The sequence below is a fragment of the Anopheles coustani genome, chromosome 3, assembly GCF_943734705.1.
Source record: "Anopheles coustani chromosome 3, idAnoCousDA_361_x.2, whole genome shotgun sequence".
Taxonomy (NCBI): domain Eukaryota; kingdom Metazoa; phylum Arthropoda; class Insecta; order Diptera; family Culicidae; genus Anopheles; species Anopheles coustani.
The window spans coordinates 46,543,155-46,570,492 of record NC_071288.1 but is presented as its reverse complement, the minus strand read 5'-3'; the positions used below and the strand labels follow the sequence as shown (position 1 = coordinate 46,570,492).

Here is a 27,338-nt window from a genome sequence, read left to right as displayed (position 1 = left end):
TTTGCGACGTGCGTAGAAACATCGCATCCCAAAACTGACCAAAAAGCATCTCTTGTCCAAACTAACCTTTCAAACATCCCACGCAAGCTCGTACGATGAGAAATTTTACAACCGAGGCGACCGATCCTTCGTTACTCACCATCAACGGCTTTCACAGCAGTATGGTTTTGAAAATTCAGATTTCCATCATTTCAACCAATGGGGCAGAAATGCCCTTTCCCTTTGGTAAAATGACGATCGTGGGAAAGATCGGAAGAGTAACTTTTACGCTCCGGTTTAATTCATTTACCATTTCTTTTAGTCAATATTCCGCCCAAACACTGGTGTGTGAAATATTCGTCTCTTCCCTTGAACGACTACCGCATTTCCACAACATTTCCACAAGGTCCGATTCGCTTAACTTTTGCACGTTTATATCGCCCTTGTTTGCCAACTATTATCCCGGACTTATGTTTCTGGGTAAACACTGGACCGTCGTGTTCGACATTTGCCACAAGCAAAATATATTTACACGGTTAGTGTACATTCGGGTTGTAGTGGCCGAACAGATTTTCAGAAATCAGCAACAAATGGATGACGTTGAAAAAAGGATACCGGAAAATCAACAACGCCCAATAGTTGAAGGTTCTAGCGTTCCGAAAACATGTTTGAATAGGTTCGGGAATCAAACTTTTCCGTCATAAGAAGTTTGCTTTGCGTTCACCGAAGGAACCCTCGTAGCTGGGAGAGAATTATTCATTTCAACCTCTTCTCAACAATTTGCCACCCATCGGTTGTGTGTTTGTGTGTGTATGTGTGTTTGAGTTTTCGGTGAGGGATGAAAAGTTTTTGGCAGCAGTCGAAAGGCTTCGTTACTTGATTTGACCGGATAAACATGGGTCCGCAAAGTCAAACAGTGGTGATCCGAACAAGTTTATTCTAATATTTTTAAACATTCGTCGAGAGTTTGAGACCTGATATTTTTTCATATTTGACCATCAATTCGAAAACAATATTTTCTGTTTACTTAAGCTTGTACTATATTTTAAATGCCACTTGTCCATTGCCGAAATTAGTTGTAAGCCATGCGCAATAATCTCGAATCGACCACCACCCAACATCGAGCGTCACCAGCAGATGCTGAATAAACTTCACATTATCCTTTCGTTCAACAGATTTTTATCCTTCCATTTCCTTTGGACAGTTTTTGGAAAAGGCTTCCAACGCCACTCTGGTACTTACGTTTTACGAGGACAGGTCTTCGTCGCAATGTCAAAAAAGAGTATATCAGGGATTGGAAATGTAGCGCCAAAAAAAAGGAAAAAATTAAAAACCTGAAAAGCCGATACAGTCTTAACTTGTGACCATATTTCAGGCGAACGTACGTAAAACTGGAACATTACTCAGCAGAATGGGTCGAGAAGGGTCCTTTCGGAAGGAAAGTGCCACCATCGGATGGATCTCGGCTCGGTCCAACACCGACCACGTACCGATCTGGTCGTTAAATATGCCAACTGGACCGGTCCACTGCATCCGAACGCAGCAGGGAGCGAAAATAGAAAGGAAACCTGTTTTTCATCGGATTCAGAAAAGGGCGTTTGGGTGATACATCTATCATGCGGTTGGATTCGAAAGATGACTTTTTATTATATTTGAACTGCAAACCGGCGCTGCACACGAAAAACAGTCCTGTGAGTCCTGACGCCCCGTTTGCCACCGGGGTTTATCTGGTAGAACTCGTCCCTTTCGGTTCGGCTTCCGCTCTGCTTGCTTAAATTCCTTTTCCATCATCCCAGCGGGAGTCTCTTGACCGGGCGCCACTCAACGGACGATCGTGAGAAGCTTTTTGTCGCACGGTAGCGAAAAATGGATTGCAAACCGACGTAAACCTGGAGGTGAAGGGAAGCTGGGGATTGATTAAATTTACGATGCCATTCCAGAACGGCAACACCCACTGCACGCCGTCCGATAAAGGATTATGGATTAAATCTACTGCTGCCGTACATTTGAGCTTGTAACTGAATTATGTAAATGGACTCTTGTCGTGTCGTGGCCCAGCCGGTGGGATGGTAGCGAGCGGCCAACGATGGCTTGATTCTTGTACCACGAATTTTATTTCGGTACCGTATGCCGACGGCTAGCCTTACTCCGGTATGGCGGCCGTTGCTGCTCCTGACAAAAATTCAACTTGAGTGGAACATCAAGGAATTATTTCTGAGAAGTGGAATAAAAACTAAGCTTGGCCTGTTTGCTTCGAATATTCCAAGTGCCAATTGGTGTGTTCCGGTAGGATTATGTAGCTCAAAACCGTCGAAGCGCTGTAGATTGGAAACTCACATTTGCTAACAATAGGATTACAACTGTATTTTTAATACGTTTGCTACATGTGCCAGTTAGGTTAAGTTAAGAAAAACTAATATAAGCTCAAAATGAAAATAATCCGATGTTCTCTCCTAGCGTGATAGTTTCAGACTTATTGTGTTGCCTAAACGGGGGTTTAAAAACAAGTTTCATTGACACATTATTTCATTTGACCAACTAAGGAAAAGTGCATCCTCTGCAATTGATTTATGGGATGGGGAAATTATCAGCTCAAGAACAATAAATCTCAAATCATTCAAAAACTCTTCTCACGATCCAACGTTTTGGGAATGCTTCGGGGCATCACTGAGGGAACATAAATAAAGTTCCAAATAAAATCAGCCCAGCCTAAAGTTACATAATTTTTATTCATTCTACGTACACGACGGAACCGATCCAGTACCGAGGGCGTGGGAGTGCGGGCGGAAATAATAAACGACATACTTCACGAAAGAATGATCGTAAAAGTATCAGAAACACTGCGCAGGAATGCACTAATGGCATCGAGCTGGGGAGGGAGTTTTTCGGTGGCCATTGGAAAACGTTTGAAACAGTGGTAGCTAACGATGAAAGGCAGATAAAAAATGAAAACTTTTGCAGCATTTCCCCTGAACGCATCGCGCGTTTTATGTTGACTTGCGTATGGAAATTCGTGGAAACGGCTCTACGTGAAAAACATGTTCGTCTTTCGTCGGAAACAATCTGGGCACAAAATGTCCAAATTGTTGAACAATTTCTTTCGGCTGCGGCACGGGGTGAACGGAACCAGAAATAGTTTTCCACATTGGGAAAAAAAACAAACAAACAAACAAAATGCAATGAATCTGTCGTTACTCTTTAGCGTACCAGCAGGTGATGGGGCAATACAGCAAAACTCGGAAATTGAAACTATTGCAATAGACTGTTCGTTGAATCGTTTTTATCCCATTATTGTTTGATAGTCACACGTAACGTAGCACACGCAGCATTTGCTGTTGGAGTGTTTCATACTGAATATTTTTATCATTCAGATGGGAGAAATATTTGGAAATTTTTACCAAATTAGTTATTTCATAGATTTTCCATGCAAAAACGAAAATATTAGCGATTTGTTTTTATTGGCAGCATTTCTGTAAGTGGTATTTCGTTTTACAGCGTTATCTTGACCCGATATCTTGAAAACTTTTGCAATTTTACGAAAAAAAAAAAAACTTTATTCAGTTATCATGTGCAGTGTTCTTCCTGCCCCCGATGAATGTTTGATTTTTTTTATTTTAATCGTTATCTCTGAATTAACCTTACCTGAATTGTATTCATTGCGTTACATCAAAAGTATTTACCACATCTTCACATGAAATTTAACTCGTTCATTGAATTCATATAGATTGGGTAGTTGTAGTTCCTAGAGTCCATCTTATCGAAGCTCACCGACTAAAATTCACGCGCAGTGATCGTTAGATGGGTTGGAGGTGAGTGTCAACCGGTACTAAGGAACAGGAAGATTGTTGTCTTGCTCTAAGTTACCTTCATAGTAAAGTAAAGCCAACTCAATCAAGGGGCTATCAAATACAGCACGAGAAAAAATATTCAAATCATGTTTAAAAATATAAGCATCCCATATGATCAAACAAAGAGGTTATCTTTTTGGTTGCTGGTTCAATTACAACAAAATTCTTAAATCGTGCAATATTCACAAGAATATTGGGGGTCCGCGACAGCCGAGCGGTAGCGCCGGGGCTCACCACCTCGACGGCGTGGGTTCGAATCCCAACCGAGACCGGACCCTCCCCTGTACGAGAGGTCTGACTATCCACGTACACATAGGGTAAAAAGTCTCGTAAGCCCTTTACAGGGCAGGCATGACCAACAAGGTCGTTACGCCAAGAAGAATATTCACAAGAAAAATGTCGCATTTTTCCAGTATAAAATTGAGTGCAATGGTTCTTGCCGCTTTAATTTTCAAAACGAGCTCAGAATGACAATGCTTTCACTTCGATTCGTTTCCTACGCGGCCTTATTGTTTTTTTTTTTTTATCACCGGCCCCTTGCTCCCTGTAATCCTGGCTCATTCATTGGGCACAGCAATTCAAACACAACCGTAGAATACGAACAGTTTCTACCTGTAAACACCGCGTGCTAAATTGTATCGTAAGCCGACGGTATTAGTGAGCGCTTCATTACTGATGGTGATGGCGTCCGTGGTTTGAGCGAAGCGGTTTTTAAGGTGCGAAACGAATGTGGCAATAAATTTTCCGACCAGCCTGCGCGGAAGGAAATGTTTAAAAAACACACAAGTCCATGGCAATGAAAAACAGTATTCTGAAAAAAATAAATTCGAAGGAACAAAACTTGCCCTGGTTGCGCATGCCGTCGTAAAACCCACGGGGCCATAACTTTGCCCCAATGTGTACATTTGAAACATGAAAAGATGGGGGCAATGGAGACGACTCGTGATGAATTCAAGAACGGTGGATGGTGGTTAACGTAACTTGTATTGCTTCAAAATTGACGATCGTAAGCAAGCGGCATAGATTTGGCTTTATTTTATTAACACATTCGTTAAATGATGTCATAAGGGTAATTTTTTATTTTCGTATACAAAATAAAAGGACGTAACAAGGGATAGATAAAAAAAGAAAGACTCGTATTTCATAAAACAATTCCCAAACATACGACAGTTTTGACTCTGTCAGCGAAAGAATGTGAATAAACTTGCCTGAGTTGTGCTTTGAATGTTGCTTCAAGCGCTTTTAACCTTTCTTTTGATCTCACCATCGGATGTGTGCCAAGGGGTCAACACAAAGTGATTTGCTGAATACAAGAGCATCAATTGCATCCAGCAATGACAGGTAAATTGTTGTGGGAAACAGTAAAACGATTTACCAGTTTCCGAGTGGAACGTTTTTTTTTTTCAAGACCAGCTTCCGGCAATTGTTTGCTTCGTGAGCGGTTGTGAAAACAAATCCCCCCTTTTTCTTTTATGTCAAAGTTGTTCAAAATGCATTGCACATGTCCTGCTGCCACGGGAGCACCAGTTTAGTTGGACGACATAACTTCAAAATGATACTCCAGGAACAGTAACAATCGCTATCTTTCTTCTTTTGATCAAAGGGCATCCTTTACCCTCGTGGAAATATTACAAACATTTCAACATCTCAATGCAGTTGTTCTTCTTTTATCAATCCTCTCTCGGCTGACGGCGAGGAGCGTACCGTGGCAAACAAGTTCAACATTAGTCACCGGAGCTAGCGTACATTGCTCAGATCGGGACACACCGTCTGAAAATCTCGGCAAGAAATCTTGGCCCCGCGACGCCGAGAACGGCCGGTTCACCGAAATACGAAAATAGCACAAACATGAACCGGAGTGACACGAGCGTGCGGACGGGCGAATTCAAAAATAGCATGAGGGCATCGTTTCCCTTCATTCTTCTTGGCAGCAGTCGGCATCATGTGGTAGCAGAATTATGCTAAAACGTAAACAAACCACCACACGACCGATTGAAATGGGAAAGGAAAGGCAACTGAGCATGTCCGCAATGCTAGTAAGTGAGATACCGGTTTACAGTGGTATATGCGTGAAAAAAAAGTTCTAACGTTTTATAGCTAGTTCACTAAGAATTTAGAAAGTGGAAGTATCATGCTACATTTTTCTACATCTACCTAAAATGTATAGCTTAAAGATGCAAACCTTCCAGAAAATTTGACAAATACTAAAAATGTAAAATTTACTAAATTTTCTCTCTCAATATCTACACATCGTATGAAAAATGAAAATAAAAATTTGATAACATCACAAAATATAGATACATCAAATCTGCAGTCTTACAACTGCAACTGAAAAATAGAAAATAGATGGTGATGATTCTGATCCTAAGTCGTTTTGTCATCATGTCTGCCGGAAAGTTTCGTCACCAACTTCTGACCCCATCCCTGCGGCGGTTCGCCTTGTTGTAGCACCATTTCTGGTTCGACGAGTAGGGAAGCGCTATTTTTAAGCCGCTACCCATTATTTAGTTTGCTCGATCAAATCTCGGTCGATTTGTCGGTCGCGTCGAAATGTGGTCCAATAGACTTGGTCGTTAGGGTAGCAAATTTCGGTGCCAAAAAACATTCCGGTTGAAGCTGGGGCCATCGTGGTGCCCGAGCGAAACTTTGCTAACCTGATTCAATTTACTGAATGTTTCGATCGTTCTATCGATCGGACAGTATCGAAAGGCACCGAATAGGCTGGGATAAAAATCGTGACTGAACGAAGGGACAAGGTAAGTGCCAGTAGGATGATTCGACAACGATTTGGTTGGTACTGTTGTACACTGGCGCCTTCAAGGGTTCGTACCTTCTTCGAGTACTTGTATTTCCCTTTCAAACCATTGTAGCGCATCAAGGGACACTTTGCAAAGGTCAGCAATCTATGCCCCAGTACTTATTTTTCACCAGTCACCAGTCATCAAGAAATCATCTTCCATTACCCCTGCAAGATTTTGTGCCCATCGGATCATTTGCACGTTTTATGCCATCATAATGATAAAATATTGATTGATTATTCAGCAACCTTCCGCCAATCGTCATGCTACGGGATGGCTGTTGTCGTGACTATTCGTGATCCTTTTTTTCAATAACCCTCGGATGCTTTTTTTTCGTTTAACGCACTTCCGGAAGCTTTATGCTTTTAAGCTCATAAAAATCTTCAGGATTGTTTCCGACACCATTTCGCAATCCATTCCACCCGGAGTAGCGAGGGCTATGGTTATGAGTTTGGCTCAAAGTAACTTCCTTCATGATTATCATCATCATCATCATCGTTGTCTAAAACCCGGCGAACCGACGATGAGAAGTGAGTTTTCCATGGTTTCTCCGCTGGCCACAAAATTAATCATTCGATCTATCGGATTTCATTGGACTTTTTCTATGGACTTAAGTGGGTTTTTGAATGGAGTCGTTATTTTAATGGCTTCCTTTTCTCTTCACTTTCACTTGGCATTACGGAAGAATCTTACCATCTGAGCTGATGCTGGCTTTCATCAAAACTTTTGGATATTGTTTCAGCTTTCAAAACAAGTTCTGTTTCCTAATTAAAAAGGCGTGGTTGATTCTTTGTGACCATGACTTATGGATGAATTTGGCCGGTATGTAATTGATTATGGTTATTATGGCCGCCATGGTTTACAATAACGTTACACAATACTTTGGTAGTACATTTAACTGCTTCAATATGAACGCTTCTTCGTTTTATAGATGACAATTTTTCTTCAATATTCATATAAAAACGTATTGGGAATTTTATGACAAGTGATAATAAAACTAATAAATTCCTTCATAACCAGAGTTAGTTTCTATCAATTATAATAAAGAATTAAACAGAAGTTATGCTATGTTAATCAGGAGTAAGTCAGCTTGAAACGATTTCTTTATTTTTATACAGAAAAATTCATTGAAAATATTCACCGTTCGCAGAACAAGTAGATCGTCTACTGAATTAACACTTTTCCGAGCCATTTAGCACCAATCGCATCATTGACCTCGCACTGTTCAATTAGCCTAATAAAATGCCACCAAAACCTGCAGATTCGATAGATTCGTTGTGGATATTGGTCAAACAACTCCCACCACCGACAAACACCAAACATTTTCTACGAACATCCTAGAACTTCCGCCCCAGCGATAGCGATAGCCTGGGGAAATAATAATTTTTATTGGCTATCGCACGAATTATGCTTGCCATTACCGTTAAGCGCCGGTCCGAGCGTCGGGCGGGCGGAGAAAGTTTCTGCTTCGCCCGAAGGGAGCGTGAAGCGGAGGCTTTGCTCCATAAACCCGAACTTTTTTTATAGGCCAGGCCGGGAAAGTGAGCACCGATAATTACTGGAGTACCAATCACTCGCCCACCCAGCCGAAACGTGAAAGATGCGCGCCCGTGGGAAACCCCGGGCCGCCAGTTTTATGGCCACATAAGTTATCCGATGGTAATTTGGCGAATATTTTTCTTCCCATCCTCGGGCGGGACGAGTTTTCGCAGCTAGCAAACGGGGAAAGTGAGCAAACCGTTTTCGTGCACCGTTTAAGCGACCGGCCAACGATCGTGGTGTCGATTTGGCGGATGAGATGCTTCTGGCGTGGTGAGAAAAATAATGAACATTTATTTCAATTTCGCAAACAAATATTTTCCTTTGCTGGCAGCGTGCAAGGAATGCGCCGGGAAATGGGATCTGAGCTGGACCGTACTGGTCGTGCCCCGGTGGAGGTGTCGACCACTAACGGGCGGACGGTGGTCCGTGACGACATGTCGGTTGGTTTGGTTTCGAAGCGTGTAATTATTATTAGCTGGCTGACTTGTTTCGACAGCTTTGACGATTTTTTAGTTGCGTAAATAGAAACAACGGACCTTTCGACATGTCGTGTTGTTTGATTTCACGAGACGACAAATCTATTTGATAACGTGTTTTAGTAAATAAAGACATCAATTGAATATTGCTGAAGTAGTAGTAAAAAAATAAATTAAAGTACAATGAATTTGGAGCAGTATTATTTTTTAATTATTTTTTGTATGAAAACTAATGATTTCCACAAGAATAGCATAAACGCATATCTACTACAACAAATGCAACATTGTTAAAGCGTTACAATCAAGAAAAGTTCGACTATCACTTTGCTAATGCCATGTGACTATTTCGATTTATTTATGCATTAGGAATGCGTCTCGAAGAAGCAGCGAACATGCACACGTAAATCTAATTCTATCCTCCAGACTTTGCCGTTCGCTCCTTCGGGCTTCTGGCGCATCTTCAACTTCATCCACCGGGGCTTAGATGATGGCTCTACAGAAAGCACAAGTGTTACTGCAAAATCGAATGAATAATTTATTTCCACTTATCCCGATGCCGATAGATAACCGAATGTGCTTTACACTTAAGCTCGCTCCCAAGTGTGTACATCGTTCGGCTGCCCCTGCTTCTCGTCCTTTCCGTGCTGCAGTGTGAACCCGTTACGCTCGAAGTCACGTAAACGGGGATGTAAAGTGGTGAGACGAGACCATGCAGATAGGAAACAAAACGAAGAAAAATGCCATTTTCCTCCACGGGCAATGCGCTCCCGGGAAAAGGTTTATCGGTTTCGGATGGGGTGTTTGTACGGACGGAAAACGTCCGCTTATCGAATTTGTATCCGTTGGCGATAAGAGAACCGTTGGAGAAGCGTTAGTTTCGCTACTGGTTGATTGTAGTTTTTTTTTTTTGTGTACCTTTGTTTACGGGCATGCACTTGCAGTTGCACAGCCGGCATTTTCCCAGTCCGTACGCACGTTGTCTCACGCAGAGGAACGGTTGCAAACTTCAAATAAAAACGCTTTTATTCTTCCTAGCCGTATTAGACAGCTGGCAGTTTGGGGTGAATCCATCCTAAGCCTGGCCAAAGCTGCAAAGAATGGCCAACGAAAATCCGCTCCCTTGATAAGGTGTAGAAGCAGTGTGCTTCACTCTTTTTCCAATAATTCCATGATCAACGATGCCTCCACCGAAGGCACCAAAGGGAACGATGCACTGGAAAACGAGTCAACGTTTATGCTGAGCGGAAGATGTTGCACCGGAACGTTCGGATGGCTGGAGGAGGGTGTCGGAGGTAGATAAAAACACTGGTGTGCATCTGGCATAATCGCCTGCGCCAGCTTCCGTGCCGTCCCGGGATTCGAATTTTCCAAACGAAGACATTGCACACTGGCGAGTTGGAAGCACGTGCACATTATTACAGTTGCATTTCGGTGCGAAAAGTGTCTTGCGCCGTTCAAGCATCGTTCGACTTTTTAAAGATCCGAAGGAAAGTTCCGGCACCGGATGGAAGTGAGGAGTAAAGAAAAATGAAGAAATCCCGTAAAAACCCGTTCTTTCTCAAGTTCACGAACGTTGGGGAAAGCGTTGAAAAGGAGTGAATGGGAAAAAGAAATCCGCTCGAACTACGCTTCCCGCGTAGTTTCATTCGTGAAATTCGCACGAACCCTTTACGAGCAACTTTTAACGCCCGAGAGAGAAAAAAAACAGTGAAGCGTGAGTCGTGGGGCAATGTGCAAAATTAAATTCCACTTTACCCCACATTGGCACCCCTTAAGCGTGAGTCATGCTGCGTTTTTCTTCTTTCGGGAATGCCTTACGATCACCGCCTTGAAAGGGGCACATTCTCGCCTCACCGACACCACCGAATTGCTGGATTGCTTGCTATTCAATTGCATTTTTCACTTTGCCACTCGACACTTCATCTTGGCCGGATTAGCGTCATGCATGCGCAAGCAGACTCCACCTAGTATACATGGTCGGGAGAAGGTAAACCCAGAGGCAACGGGAGCAGGATGCCTCTTGGACGATTTTTCACCATTGTCTAGCAAGGGAACCTTCTTGGGCAAGTTTGTTTCTTCTTTACTCCCACACCTTTCGCTCACGACTGCAGACAAGTTAAGGTTTTGGGACGGGAAAGATAAACTTTACACATTTCACTTCTTTTTGTTAACTTTCAGTTTAACATCCGAACGGATCGTTATGCACAAGGATCGAAAGTTTTAATGACGTGAGCCAAGAGTGGAAAAATGGTACCTGAATTGTAAGATGATGGGAGTTACACGCTGTATAATGAGCTATATTTTGGAATGTATCCTTAAAATGACTCGAGAGTCTAGACTATAGGTGGAACGGTTTTCTTATACTTGTAACGTTCATTGTCTACAAAATAGGCTAATTTTTTTATTTTAGAAGTTCCTTTGACTGCTATTTAAAGTTTCGTAGCTACGGAAAGGCGTTTTTTAGAGACTTTTCAAACATCCAAGTTGTGAATTCACAAACTTACTTCACAGTTGACGAATCAAACTGTTATCGTTACAAGCTGTCAAACAGACATTTCGTCTCACTGGACTTATTTTTGGTTGATTTAGAAGGTAGAAAGATTTAACTTTATCTTTCTGCTTAAGAATCTTCCATGCATTGAAAAACGTCATCAAAAATGACCGAACAAGTTTAGTCCTACGGGAATGATCCATTGAATGGTGCCAATTTGTGAATGAAAATATGCAAAATCCTAGTATTTGCTCATGAATCTAAAAGGAGCCCTTAACGAGCATATTCTTAGATGCACAGATACTTTCGCAAGCTGGAGCAAGGTTCATAGGCAAGAATGTTTCAGCCATTAAGAAGGTAGCGAGAGATTTTCACTATAACATGTGTGTATGCTAGCATCACCATTAAACGATAATATAAAAATATTGAAATTTGTGTAAACCATATATTGGATTCTTATAAATCCAGGAGTGGAATGTTTTAAAACTTCTTTAGCTTTAATATAGCTCGTACTGAACATTGCTCTTAATTTATTACTTTTATATATACACATCAACTAAAGTTGAACAAATTCAATTAAAATGGTTTTGCTCTAGAATTGTCTTGTCCAAGGTATCTGTTTTTTCACGAATAGGTCAATGTTGACTAGCCACAATCTTTTTATAAGAGAACTGCAAAACTTCTGTATCGATGAAATCTAAACAAAGTTGAAAGTTTACCCAAGCAAAAAGTTTCTCAAAATGGTAGATTGCGCCCGGATGATATTTGAAAGAGGGGAATCAAATTTTCCACATGCACTGTTACTAACATGCCTTTACGTCTCTTGCCTTTCATAGTTCTATGGTCCTATGGAATGGTAACTTTTCTTCCTGTCTTTCATCTCCGAAACTTTACGGTCTTCTAAAGCGATGACAAAGCCTTTGAGTATGCTAGCTAGCAGCTTATCGGCCGATTAAAACGCTTCACCGGACTCATACACAAACGGTATCTTAACAATATGTGCTCGTACCCTTTTAACATTCTAAACCATTTTGTCGGACTTTAGATTGATAGTGATTTCTATGTATAACCTTAAATTATAAAAGAAAGTTGAAGTTTTCTCCGTAAAATAACCAATAAGATAAGTTTTTTTCTCTTTTCTAACTTTGATTCTCGTGAGAGACATTTTTAAACTAATACATGCTGATAAAACCACCGAAATGGTTTGACTATTTCCTCAGCAGATCAACCTACTGCAAGAACGCGACCAAGTGTAGATTTCATGTTAATGACATTCCCGTTGGCGGATGGATTTAAACGTTTTGCTGTGAAACTTCTCTACCTAATCTGGCGCTTCTATGCGACGATACAAAATTACGAAACAAAAGTGGGCCACTGTGAAGCAAGGTAATGCCGCGGTTTAGCACCGAACCATGTGTAACCTGCGTGTTTAATGGTACACCAGACAAGCAACCGAAAGATTTTACGACAGTTTTATGTATTGCCGTGATCGGATTAGGATAATGGGAGAATATTTCTCCTCCGCTTAAAGCAATGGCTGTCGTAAAGCTGCAGCAAGATCGATTGATTCATTGAACATTGGTGAAAGTAGAGTTTAAACATCGTTTTCTTATAGTTTTCTTTTTCTTTTGGAGCTTTGGACAGAACAACGTGTATCGGGAGAGTAAAACCTCAAAAATAGCGACCTGATCATTTCGAAAAATAAGACTAATCATTTCTCAAAATGCCTCATGATACTTGTGATATTCTTGAAACGGAGCTGTAAGTAATTATAGTATTAAATAAAACTAAAAATTCTCAACATAAATTATTAGATTCTCACTTATTTATGTATTATTATGCGTACAACTGTGTGATGAAAAAAAAGACAGAACCATTATACTGTTTTCTGAAAACTTGCAGAAACACCAAAACATATTTACATCCTCAAGAACACAAATAAAGGTGTGAAGATGGTCAGCATTTCCTGTAATGTTTGCTCATTCCGGAAACCAATATTTCACGTCGAATCTCTTACCAAAATAAATCCGAACCCGATTTCAAGACAATACCGACGTTCCTTTCCGGTTTAGGCATACTTGCACAAGGTTTGGCCGGAGATCAGTATTTCCGTTTACTGACTTTCAACAAAGGAAGAAAACAAAATCATCTCCCCCCGAGAACCTATAGTCCCTTTAGATTCGACCGAATTGGGTGGGATTTGAATGTTTGACGTATGTTCTATCAGTGATTTTCCTTTACTTTTCGCGTCTCTTCACGCAGCTCTTATTTCCGCATTTTCGATATGCCTTTGCATAATCGACACTTCATCCGGTCGAGTGTGAAAACGCAAAACAACATCCTCCCAGTGCGAAATCTTCGAGGCGGATGTTTGTGTGGCCGATCGTTCGTTAAATTGATACGTTTCTGTAAAAAGTTCGTGCTCAAGCGGTGTCTGTGACGGAAGTAGGTCTGCAGGGTGGGAAAACATAAATCATTTCAGCGGACGTTTAGGTGGGAAAGAAGTTCCGGAAAGAGAAAAAAAGACCAGCTCAACACGGGAAAAACATTTTCACCGCACGATAACGAATGCGCTTCGCCGTCGTTTTTCACCGATCGATTACTCAACCATTTACAGCAACTGCTCTACGGGTATGCTAAATTTTTAAATTTATTGATTATAAATCACAAATATAACTGTATTTAAGTGTCGGTACAATCGGTACAATCTCCATTTATGCGCCGCTTGAGCGAACCCAATTGTTAACGATCAGGATGTCACCGGGCTCGCGATATTGTATGGAAATCAAATGCAATATTGGTATCGGCACATCACGGTTGAAAGTTCGTTTCGAAATCTTTGAAATGAAATTCGATGCCATATGTTTGGGAGACAAAGCTGAGGAAAATTGAACGAAAACGCTTAACGCGATTCGGAGCAGCGCACGTGAACGATATTATTCCAAGCTGACGCAACGTTGCTGGTCCCGCATAAATAAGTATAGCAGATAGACGCAGCAAAACGTTACGATTGGAATTTGGTGAAAGCACACAAAGATTAAAAATAGAAGGAAAAAGATTAGCTTTCTAAGAAGAAAGTATTGTACATTACCATTGCATTGCTTTTTTTTTCATTTCTGATGGATTTGTTATCATTTTCCTTCAATTGACTGGTTTTCAGTTTAATTTTATTGCAACATAAAACCTACAGTTTTTGTAAAGCAATAAACAGGATATTTTCCATTGTTTAATTTTATGTAGTTGAGTAAAGTAGAAACTGCAAGAAAGAGAAGTGTTCCAAAAGAAGTGAAAACTAACTAACTAAACTTTTTTTTAAATAGATTTGACTTATTGGACCATCTTAATATTATAAAACAAGTTGAATAAATCTGATGGAACCTTCATTGGTTCCTTGAAATTGGAAACACTGTCAAAATTTAAACGATGGTTTTAAATCGAGAAACTATTTGAATTTGAAAATTGCTCATAAATCAAAATCAATAATACCAAATCAGATAAAAATTGATACATGCTTGCCAAAGAGTACAAAACTTTTCCTTGTTATGTTTCTGGCATTCATAAACATCCTCCACGCTACGCTGGCTACGTAATTAAATATCCACTAAAAATAGAGTAAAGCTAATTTCAACAAATAACTGTGATGTACATTCTTCACAAATGGATGATTTAGACAAATTCAACGCGAATAAAATCATACGTGAAACGTTCTGCTCCAAAAAAACATTTTTACCCCAATCTGGTTTGCATCAGTAAAACGGGGAGAAGATAATAATTTCCAACAATGTTTAGAATAAGGAATTTCATTTTCCAATGGGAGTGAGAATAATCGTAAAGTAAACAAAACAGTAGCTTGCAGATTGCTCACCATCGTGATGCAAAAGCTGAGGATAGAAACAGTCGATGGCTTGCCACACGCCCCGAGAAAATATGGCCCGTTGGGACACAGTTTACGAACAACGCCACTTGGAAAAAAGGCGGTTCTATGAGGGGAGGAACAATTTTTTCCCACACAACTTTACAAGTCAAAGTCCTTCAAAGAAGTAATTGGCCAACAACTCCGCCGTTATCACCACGATCCCGGGTGCTGTGCGTGGCCTGCGAAGATGGGTATGATCGTATATAAATTTATTTTCTCACCCAATCGTTTCACCCCTGCCCGTCCTTGCGTCGCCAGCACGTAAACTGGTCAAACCGGAGCGCTTTCACCAACCCGCGATTGGCACCTTCCGTTCGCATGGGTGTTTTGGGTGAAACAATTTATATTGGAATACTTTGGTCAACTTTTCGTCCCGCGCACACGATGGGTCCATTTTTCCGTGAAAGGTGAAAGTGTGTTCGGCGTGGATCGGTGGGTGGTTTGAGAAGATGACAATGCTTTTGCTGCTAGCGCCATACTGTGGGATGACTTTCACAACTTTTTCTTCATTTTGTAGGCATCGACGGTTTTTTCTTTTGTCTAACGAAAAGCATCCCGCATGACTCCTGGAGCCCCAGTTTGAGGTATTTCCCTATTCCTCGGTTTGTTTGATGCAGAGAAAGTGTGTGTTTTTTATGAGATCCGCTTTTCTGGATGTTCAACGTTTTTATGAAGCTTTTTTTTTGTTTTTGAAACGATGGTTTGCCTGTTTTCTGCAAACTTTTCGTGAATCACTTGCAGAAGGATCTCACCAACCGACGCTACCATTCTTCACACCGATGGCACTTTGGGGCGGGACACATTGGGTCGGGTGTTTTACGAAATGGAGCATATAATTTACAGCACCGTCTGACTCGTTGTCAGTGATTTATCAACGTAGAAATGAGGGAAAACTTCCACCGTTGGTTTTTGCTCCACAACAGAGAGCGGACGAAAGTCAGGTGAATTTTTCAGGGACCACAGTTTTGGATCTTTTTTACCGGTGAGCACCGTTAGAGGTAGTCTGCGCTTGCTTTTTATTCTCTAGTTTTTTCGTGTTATGTACTACCCGTGTAACCATCACCGGGGAAGTTGTGAAAATTTAATTTCTGGAATAAGCTGTTAAGTATCGTGATGATTTGTAGTACCGTCGAAAGATTAATACAGCCTAAATCAGAAGCGTGTCGCAGGAAATGCTATTCACTTTAACAAAAAGCGCCTTAAGTTCTGTAACAGATAGAAACAAGGGTGCTGTTTGGGCTTACTTTAGATCTTTTTCTGTTATTGATTTTCAATCGGGTTTCTCTTGTACTCAATATATTTCTTATACATAATTGCATAATGAATCATACTCTTAACAAAGTGCATAAACCATGAATCAAACATCATCCTTCTAATAAAGGTTGCTGAACAGTCGTTTGGTTATTTACCATCTTTTAGATTATCACTTCTTTTTCATGCGTTCCTACCTAGCTGTTTTTTATATTCTGAAAAGGTTTTACCAAAGGTTTTAAGTTTTATGCTTCTGTTTCCATCCGTCCCTTATTTTTGGACCTCGCGGAAACTGTACCGAAGTGCAAACGAAACAAAAAACGGTTAAATCTTCTAAATTCATAAAAATTCCTAATCCTTCCAAAGAGCACTTGCAAGGCACTCGTTGAAAAACTTTAGTCAGCTCAGTTTTCGATGCCCGAAATTGACCATCAGCTTCGTTCAACTTGAAAGATTTTCATTCCTTTCAAAATGGAATGATTCTGTAATACTGCAGGCGTTCTGCCTTGAGTATCTGTATACTTATCGTCCATCTGATTAGGCGATGGTCCATTTTTTTACCATAAAACACTTCATGGAGCCGGCACCGACGTTTAAGCAAGCTCCATTATCACTTTGGACTTAGTTTACTGGCAGCTGGCTAACTTCATCGACTGGACCTGGTGTTTTTACTTCTTTTTCATATTCTTTTTACATGAACTCAATACCAAATTTCATGACACCGAAAAGCGAAAAGAATAAAAAACAGTATAAAATATTAAGTCGGAATAATTGGGAATTACGCTAATTGGCGTTTAGATGGAGATTTTATGTCAGGAAGAGAATGCAAAAAAAAGGTCGGGTGAAAGTTGTATCTAACTCTAGTATGCTTCAGTAAAATCTAGCAAACGGAAAAGAATAAAGTGCTCAGAAGTGGTACTTGTATTAGACTTCCACTTATACTTACTTGACTAAACTTCAATATTCAATAATCGGCTTGAATGTACCTTTGATTGATTTATCGTGATTTTCAACCTACGTTCAACAGCTGATGATGTTAAAGTTAATAAATAGCTCAATTGCAACTTCCTTTGCGAAATAAAGTGGGAGAAACATTAACAGCTATGTATGTGAATGATGCTATATGAGGTCAAACGAACGAGTATGAATGATTTGCAGGATTGTATATTGAAATAAATTAAATACTATAAGTTAAAAACAAAAATTCGGTGGTGTAGAATTAATTAAGATTTTTCAAACAGTTTGGAGCTCTTCTTGTGAATCATTAACAAATAGTCTTGTGAATCATTAACTTCTCGCAATGAAGCAGCATTACCGTTACTCAGACGGCCAATTTCATTTGTAAACCGGATGAATTGGGTTATATTTTTCTTCAAAGAACATTGCACCGCCACTGGTTGTGCAATATCCTACCGTGTGCTGTGGCCAACAGTACAAAGCATGCTGACCGGAACTTTGATGTTGTCACCTTGCTGTGGGAATTTAATCGTGCTGCCAGGGTATGAACATTGTTTACCGCGTACAATGAGGAATTGTTCAGTGGCAAAAAATGAACATTCCTATACTTTGTCTATCGAACATCGAACGGATGATGTGTAAAGAAGACAATAAAACTGATTTCGCTGTTTTTTACATTTTTGTTATTGTTTTACAGTTCAAATAGTTTGCTTTCGAACGTCTCGATAACGATGCGTGTTGTTTGGCGGTAATAGTGTACTACAATTCCTTCCCTGTAAACAATTCAAGATAAATGTCAGACATATATGCCATTTCAATACAACATATGAAGCACCTCAACATTCAAACCTCGAAAATCAATTTGTTGGAAAAAATAGTTGTTTTGATCATGAAATGTATTTGAATTGATTTAAAATAACCCTGTGAAACAAAACAAACATGCTTTTAAATACCTGATCAGCGCTATTGGAATTAATTCGAACATTTGTTGCTGTATGATTTCGACCATGCGTTCAGTGTCAACACTATCGGTATCAATTATTGTTATTTTACGGTATCAACACTATCCTTTATGAAAGTTAGGTAATTTTATCAACGTATTATTTTTCCTTTATTACTTATCTCATTTTTTGACGTCTCGTCAGCTTCTCCCTTTCGCCTCTCTCAAATATTTCTCTATATGGTGGTTTCAACGTTGCGAGTAAAGTGTCAAAGCTTTTGCCAACAAAGGTCAATTCTTCCGTAGAGACCTTCACACACTAACTTTCTATATTTATTTGTTTCTTCTCTTTACAGCGCTACTGTCTGGAACGTTGCGCACATATCAACGAGCCGGGTGTGATCGAGAGCTTGTCACATTAAGTTGTCCTCGCGGTACGAGCATCTCTATCGAAATAGCTCAATATGGTCGGAGTGCTGGTAAGTAAAAATTGTATGCCTGGGATTGAGAGGGTGGAAGTTAGTGCAGCTCGCATGACTTAAATGATGGTGATGATGATGAGGGTGTTAGGCATTTGCCCGTTTCGAATAGTGTTCTCAAGAAGGGTTCTCAAGAATTAAGGCTACAATTTTGACAAAAAAAAAAAAATCGTGCTGCTTACGAATTTTTTTTTTTTTATGTGGCACGACATCCCCTAATGGGACAAGGCCTCTCTCCGAAGAGAGTTTGTGTGACCGAAAGACGGTATATTATAGATCGGTGGTCAGCCGTTCGTAATACCGGAGGGTGCCAGACTCGAGATTCGATCCCACACCTGTGGTGTGGTGTTTCCTCGCGCTACCGCTGCGCCATGGGCACCCGCTACGAATTTGAACCTAAAAATAATCTACTGACAAATTGCACAAACACAAAGCATATAATCTCCAAAGCATTTCTACTTTCGGCGAAAATTATTAAATTATTAAATTATTTACAGCCTTCACAGAAAAAAAAAGATAAAATTTCAATTCCAATCAATTCACCACTTCCAAAACGTTTCGAACGATGAACTCTCTCCGTGTACTCAAACCAGGACAATAAATTGAACGTAACAGGAATCGCTAATTTGGCTAAAAAAATCCATTCAAATGGTTCAATATAACTTCTTCGGTATCATCGTGCTTTAGAACGCATAATCAATCAATTTCCTTCACTGCTTCATTACTTAAAACCACGACGTCGTCATGCGAACTCCAAAAAAAACCAATCGCGACTGTACAGTAAAGTGTGCAAGAAAACTTTGACGTAACCGTTTCACACAAAGCAACTGTCGATACAAGTTTCAACCGAGCATTTGGTCCACCAAAACTTCCGCTGCAAAAACATTCGAAAACACTGAATGAATAATGGAAAATTAATTAAAAACTCATTCGTGCGCGAAGGCACGCAAAGTTTCGTTCGCTAGCTTGTGGCACCACAATCTCCTGAGTAGAAAATAAAAGGCTTAGAACTTTGACCTCCGCGTACTACCCGAAAATTGTCATTATCACCAAACCGTAACCACTTCTCAGGACTTTGGCGGAAAAAACTCTTTCGACGGATGCTGTCGCTACGCCACCAGTTAACATGAAATTTGACTTTTACATACCACGGTAGTGGTCGTAGCTTACAGGGTTCGTTCGTGTCTATTCTCGCTTTCGAGTGAGCAAGAGAATATATAAAATGAGACAAAAACCTTCTATTTCTTTGAATTCTTTGCAAACGCAAGTTCATTCAAGTGTTTGAAACTGTCTGAACGACGAGAAATTTTGATCAGCGGAAGTAATTCCTGAAGATTGCAGAAGTGAAGAAATTTAATCAAAAAGAGTAGGTTGAAGTTTGGGTATATTTAGGAAGTAGCGAAAATGAATGAGATACACTTCAAGCTTAATATAAAACATGCGTCAAATGTGTTCAAACCTCGAAGAATGTGAAAAATAAACGTAAGTAAACCAGAGCACGCCATTTGAATCTGAACCTTCCTATCCAATAATGATCGTTGAATGGATCAAACCAATCGAATCATTAGAGAGCTCAATCATGCATTAACTTACGGTAATAGCATTGGATTGAAACCAGCTAATATGAAATTGACAATGTTCAGGATCGGAATTTCCGGTGCCACCATCGATAACGTTAATTAGCTTTCTGGTGGCGGTGAACCTTTGAAGAGTACGCCCGTCCGGGTTAAGGCTCAGCCACACGACTGAATCTAACTTAATTTCGATTAGTGCGTTCCTTCGACAAAAAGTGATCTTCACTCTCGCTGCCGACGGCACATTAACGGCATAGCACCGCAACCGCACACGCTGCGAGCGTACAGGAAATTTGAAAACCACCCGTAAGCTTCCAAAACCATATCTTGCCTTTATACATTCGACCGGAAACCGACTCCAACCTCGAGATCAACTGTGAGATCACGTTGAACTGTTTGCTCGTTATGTTTTACGGTACACGATGTACAAAATCTATCATATATTTTAGCTTTTGAAGTATGGAACTTTTTATACACAAAAAAACGCGACCAATATTGAATCATCGCTGCTAAAGCTCTCCACGCATTAAACGTAAACATCAATGAACTTATCGATATTTTACATTTGAAATACTAGTAAACGTAGTAAATTTGGGATTTTCATTAATATTTACTCACTCAGACTCGGTCTGAATAATAATAACCCTAAACGTATGTATGCATTGCATGCCGCTACTGTAATCCAATGACAGCGACATATGGCTAGATGTTTTCATTAAACACAGGAGGTTATGTAAAAACATGAATCTCAAGTAAATAATACAAAACGTAGTACAAGTTATTGTATTGTATAAAAAAGGGCACAACCCGTTTTTGACCGTCGAACAGATCTATTCGTACTACAAATGGACAAATAATACAAACAAAAAAGTTTAATTCTAAAACAAAATTCTTATATCACCGACGCTAGACGAATACGTTCATTAATATCCACTTTATTACATGATACAGTTAAATCAGGTTTCGTGAACAAAATCGTATTACGAAATGAAGCAGAACCAGCAAAATATGCTTCATTAAAAGATTCCTGTAGACCAACCGTTGTATGCTTGCTGCGTGAAAGTGCTTTGCGACAAGCTCGTGAAATAAATTTGTTAATATGGTTTTATTTCTCTCCAGTTCGTGTCTGATTTTTATTCGACATAGCGTAATATAATAATTAAATAATTCAGCTTATTAGTGGAGCTCGTTTTACGATCGGTTTCGCCATATTTCACCACCGAGTAATGTATATTTTGCTTCATTTCCTTTGCCACTGACAGTATAGTAAAAAAAAATCGACTCTGCGCAGGAAATTAATTTGCTGCAATCTTTTTAAAGGAACATTTATCACCATTTTACGTATCGAAGAAAGTGCCGGCGCAGAGCATTGAATTTCGCTATGAAAAATCGTAGCCTCGGCTGGTACGCGCATACACGCACACTCTATGGCATAACAAAGGAACGCAAGGCTGGCTAGGATCGAATTCGGCGAAAAGCTTGGAACACCGCCGGTCTCGTTATCGGATTTACTGGTTTTGATTTATATGGTTCCCACTGCGGTCGCAGCACCATTCAAACCACCAAGCAAGCACCATTCGAAGGTCTTAAAAGGGACCCGCCTGAGGCCTTCGAACTTGATGGTTGACAGAATCCTGCGGTATTGTTGGGGAAGCCCGCAAAAGGCTGCTGCACCGAATCGAACACCGACCCGGAAGCCGTACGTGCGGAAACTAATTGAGAAGCATTAACAAATGATGGCCATAAAGCAACGATGCAACGGCCCGGAAAGCAAATGGCGGATGGCTTGTTTTCTTTTGTTTTAGGAGTGCTTGGTACGCTTTTTCATCATCATTACTTTTCGAGCTACATAAATTTTAGTGGTTAAAAAAACATGGGGGCGTGGGAACCCATAACCCCAATAAAGCGTAGTGTTTTTTTTTTTTGTGGCATCCTAGAACGCTTTCGTAGCTATTCGATAACCCTGCTTCGACAGGCTGGTTTATTGTTTGTATTGCTTTCCGTCAAATTTGTTAATGGATTTTATGCTCCTGTAAATTTTATACTGCGATAATCGGATCATTAAAGCATTGAGTTTCATTGAATCATTCGTCCCGTTTGGCAGCATAACGTCACATTGCAAGCGTCTTTAATATTTGTGACATAAACATGCTGTAAATAACACCTTATTTGTTTGAACAATGTTGCGTAAACTTTTATAAAGATGTTTCGTTCTTTGTATTTATTCTCTTTTCGGTTTTATCCCTTCCACAGATGCGAATGATCGAAACCTTTGTCCTGCAAGCACGGAGGATGCACTTGACATCAGTATACCCGGTACGGAAATTGAGATAAAAGCTCCAGAAAGCTGTACCTGGCCAAACGCCTTGCAGGTAAGCGAATTTCAATTTATTTTTATATTATTTAAAGAAGAGACAAATTTAATATTTAAAACATGTCAGCAAAACTACGCATTGGAATATTGCACCAAAATAACATGGCACTAAGTAAAATATAAAAGAATAACAACCAGCGTTACCCTCAGAATAATACCATTAAAGTTTACTACGCTTTTCTCTTTCCGAGGTCAAATGGAACCAAATGCAAGCTAGCATTTGTAAAAAGCGCAACTAGGCTGGAGAAAGTTATACGAGAAAAAAAGAACACAGACAGATGCCTCACCGCAAGTGGGCACGAGTTCTTTCTCCGTCACTTCGTTGACCACAAAGGACGAACGGGACTGGGCAAAAAAAAAAACGAATCATCCAATCCGTCGTAAATGAAGGCAATTAACACAAAGCGCGATAAATCATAATTTATGCTAATTAGCAAACACTGCCAATGTCAGAATGCATAATTTATTCCGCACGCTCGCTCGCAGTTGGTACTGGTGTTCTTACATTTGCTGATGGGCAATCATCGCGGCCAAGTGCGCACGTGAGGGCGGTTTCCGGCGATTACGCACTGACGTGAATCCGGAATATACCCGGTCGTCACCGAACGAAGCGGGTAAGACAAACGATGATAAGGATTTTCGATCGCGATGCGATAATGGAAATTCGCTTTTGTTTTCTCAGCCAACCAACCGACTAGCACCCAGTAAGTTTCCAATTACTCGGAGCGAGGAAGCACTTTTCAGATGAAATTTAATTTATTTTGACCCCCTTGGACCTTGGACAGGGAAAGACGACCGGCATCTTTTATCTTCGTGCTTTGGGCAGCTGTTGTCGCTATCTAAGTAAAAGTAAAGTAAAAAAAACGGAATTAAAACAAACAAACCCGCCAGCTATCCGCCAACCCGTGTTCAACTTGTGGTACGCTGCAGTGACCGATGGGGCCCGTTTTTATGCTTTCACAAGACCATTTCCATTATTTGCCCCGCTTCTTTGCCAATCTGTCGCAGGGAAGCGCAATGAATTATGTGGCCAGAGCTTGGCGCTAATATTCGATAATGGTTCCACTTCTTTGGTGAATTGTTTTTTAATGAGTGCGCTTGTGTAAACTTTTCCCTGGCCAACCTCAACCGTTAAACCGTGCCAATGGAGCGGTTGGCCGTAGGCGAGAGCTTCAATCAGTGGTCTAGTTTCACTGGACCAGCCCAAGGGGGAAGAGATGATGGTTAAAGAATTCATAAAGTGGAGCCATAAAAGCAAACGACCGTTACGAGTTGCTTTGAGTGATATTAATTTCGAAGTGACAACATTCCATCGGATGCGAAACGGTCATCTCGTTTATCGAGAGTTCTCAAACTTTATAAATTTCTAATCTCGATACGATTTTTTCTCATGCTCATTTGAATATTATCTTGCTCATTTAAATACTGCGGCTAACATTCATGATTATTATAATTATCGTAAATAGATATTTTTGAACAAACTCCAAGTAACAATAAAAGGTTAATGAAGAAAGGCAGAATACCAATACTAGCAAAATGAAGAAAAGAAAAGTTCAAATTTAAACCAAAAGATGTTTCAAGCGTATGGAAATTAATCATTTATTTATTTGTGTTTTAAACCATTGGTAACTGATATAATAAGCATATAATCACTCTTTTTGCTATTTCTGCTTCAATTCCATTTTTTCCGTCTACAGTGTCGGTTAAATGAAGTTAAAAAAGTCAAGAAACAAAGTTAAATGTTTCTTATATGAATTTTATGATTACAAATATATGAACGGTTTATGATTACAATACCAACTATCCAATGTGATTCATCATTTTATCACAATAAATTCTCAAGACAGTATCAGAATGTATCAGGATTTTCATTTCAAATCATTTGTAAAACTTTGTGTAAAACAAAGTGAAACATGTAAAACATCAATGAATGTTTAATTGAGCGGTTATCCGTAAAACCAGCGCCTCGAAGAAAGATACTGTACAGACTACAGAAAACATAGATCAAGGAGTAAATACATTCATATGTTTGAAACATCCTTTCTTATATCACTGACATTTTCTTTAAAAAATTTTGTTGCAAAACAACAACAATTACAAAGAAAATTGTTTCAACATAACTTAAACCTGAAACGTTGTATCACTTTATACGACTGGCGGTATATTCAACAGATAACATTGGTATGTACAGATTAAAATCGGATCAACGTTTGTGCCAACAAAAGTCCTGCACGGTCTACTTTCTACATAATTTCAAAGAGGAAAACACGGAATACATTAGTTTAAAGCAGCAAAAAAGCAAACTCCTTCAACATGATCAACCGGCGATCAGCTCGCTAGTTCGGATGGGATCTCTCTTAAGCTCTAATCACCCTGGGTAATGCATGATAAACTACATTACACACCCAATGGTCCCCGTGCTGCATCAGCTACCTTCCTGCAATGTGCTGCTCCACGCAAATCCCCTACGGAGGCTATCTCCGGGAGTCATCTGGAGCATGTTTTCGAGAGGATTTATTTTGCCATACTCCCAGAATACGCTTAGTGCTTTGCCGTGTTTACTCTGCCACACTACCAGCATCCATCATCGTCACCATCGTACACCATGGTGACACGGTAACGTCCTTACGGCTCACGGGAAGATGACGTCGTTAGACGATGATATTTTATCAGCACGTTCACATTAAGCTGCACATACACACAGACACTGACGGTACAAACTCTAATCAAGTAGCAACTCTTGTCGGCTGTACATCAAAACAACATTTGGCAAGATCAGAAGCATGCTAACACTACTCCGTCACTAGGAAATCAAGCTTGGTAGAGTGAATGAAATAGAGACATGGTACGGTTAGTGTTCGTTGGATGCCTGAATGGATTCAAGTGCTCCATGAATGTGCGCTAAGGCTGCCCTTTTTTATCTGCAAGGGAATTATATATGCGCGAAAGTTGCATTTTTAGCCTTTCATTTGTTCATCTTGAGAATCGTCAACTCGTTTCGGTGCACGAATCTTCTGCGCAGCACCGGCTTGATTTCACAGCGCGAAGGCCAATGCTTAATTTGAGGGGATTATTTCGCACCAGATAGTTTGTGTTTGTGTGTCCCACTCAAAGCAGCCACCGAAAATCCGTGCAAACCGTAGAAATGTCTTCCGGGAAGAGAAAACTTCTAATCTCGTTTGCAATGCACAAGCGGCCTGTGCCGAGGCCAACCTCTGACCGCCGGAAAACCTGACAAAGTTATAAGAAAACCCACAGGCCAAGTGGTTTGCGTCTGGCGGGGAGAAGCACGGAGAAGTACTTTGTGTTTTGCCTCTGCCAACCTCCCTGCCGACGCGCTTTCGTCCGTCCGTGCATTCCATGGGAATGTTTCATTTAAGTTATAATCCTACCCACTCCTAGCGCCTAGGCAACCGAGTTTCCCACCGTCTCGTTCCTCTCACGTTGCTTTTCGCGAACCCTTCCTTCCCGGTGGGATGATATAATTGCATTAATTACGGCCATCCCAATTCAGTGCATGATTTACTGTTTGACGAAACGAAAAGGAATCATGAAAGCCCGCCCTCGGTCCGAAACGGGCCGCATTATAAAGGCGGAGAACTATGTACACTTTTGTTTTCCTTCAGCACCTCTCGAAAGCCGCACCGAGAAGGCCCGGCAACATTTCCAGTGCGCTTCTTACTCCGGAACCATTAGACAGAACTTACTGGACACCAAGCCGGTACTGTTCGCTAGAAGAAGGACAATGGTCTCGGCAAAGGTCTTCACGGACACCATCGTCGTCGTCATCATCATCATCATCATGATGGTACCGGCCACGAAAGACTGTAATACCCAGTGGGGACGATGCAGATGGACTTGCACTGTCATCTTTCACGGCGAGCTGGTATGCTTGAGCGCCTAGAACTTCCTGTGCGGTGGACCCACTTCGGAAAGGACCGTCCCGGCGGACGTAAGCTGTCATAATCCTTTTCTGAAACATTAGTTCACCCGGCAGGTCCGGTATCGTCGCCTTATGGACGTCTGGATTTGCGGTTTTCGCCATCCCTGAGTACATTGGCAAGAAATCTTGGTTTGAGTTTTTTTTGTATTCCGTCTCTTTCTCTCCTTTTCACCTCCTACTCGCACTTCCTCCCGGCTACTAGTACCGGTGAGAATAAGAACGAAAAAACATGATAACCAGAACGAAATCCGGTCTAGCGTCCGGTAGTGGCCCATTCTCAAGATGGCTTTCGCTACGGAACGGTACGGTCAGGCTATGTTTAATCCTATTATTACGCGCCCGAGGGCTGGGCAGACGATAATAACTGACAAAAAGTGGCATCAGCGGCCGGACCCCGAAGGAAGGAGCTTTTACTAGAAATAAACTTTCTTAATTTTTATAGCGTCCGACACACGGGCGGACGACGGTGGTGGCGGGTAGGGTTGGTTGGTACGATCTATGCCTGCCATCTGCAGTAAACTTTCATCGGTTGCCAAAGTAATAACAATCTGCATGACCACTGCTGCGACACTAGGACGCCACCGACACAAAAGTATGGTCCATTTTTCGTTTTCCCTTTGGAGGTTTCCTATAAATTTGCGTTGAAAGCTAGAGCACCGGAGGTAAACATACCGCTGTCATTCGTTAGTTTCAAGGCAAATTAAAAACGAACAACAGGTGTTTGGTTCAGGTTGCGGTGTCCTTTTTCAAATATTTTTCTTTTATTTTGC

General features: G+C 40.7%; 1 protein-coding gene across 1 annotated transcript in view; it reads left to right on the top strand.

Annotated features, from left to right (window-relative positions):
• The window catches only part of LOC131260295 (protein eva-1-like), a 75,924-nt gene that overhangs the window by 2,764 nt on the left and 45,822 nt on the right, over nt 1-27,338 (top strand). Inside the window, exons 2-3 of the mRNA XM_058261990.1 lie at nt 18,555-18,677; nt 22,505-22,623. Of these exons, the coding sequence (XP_058117973.1) occupies nt 18,555-18,677; nt 22,505-22,623 (242 nt within the window). The remainder of the gene's footprint in view (nt 1-18,554; nt 18,678-22,504; nt 22,624-27,338) is intronic.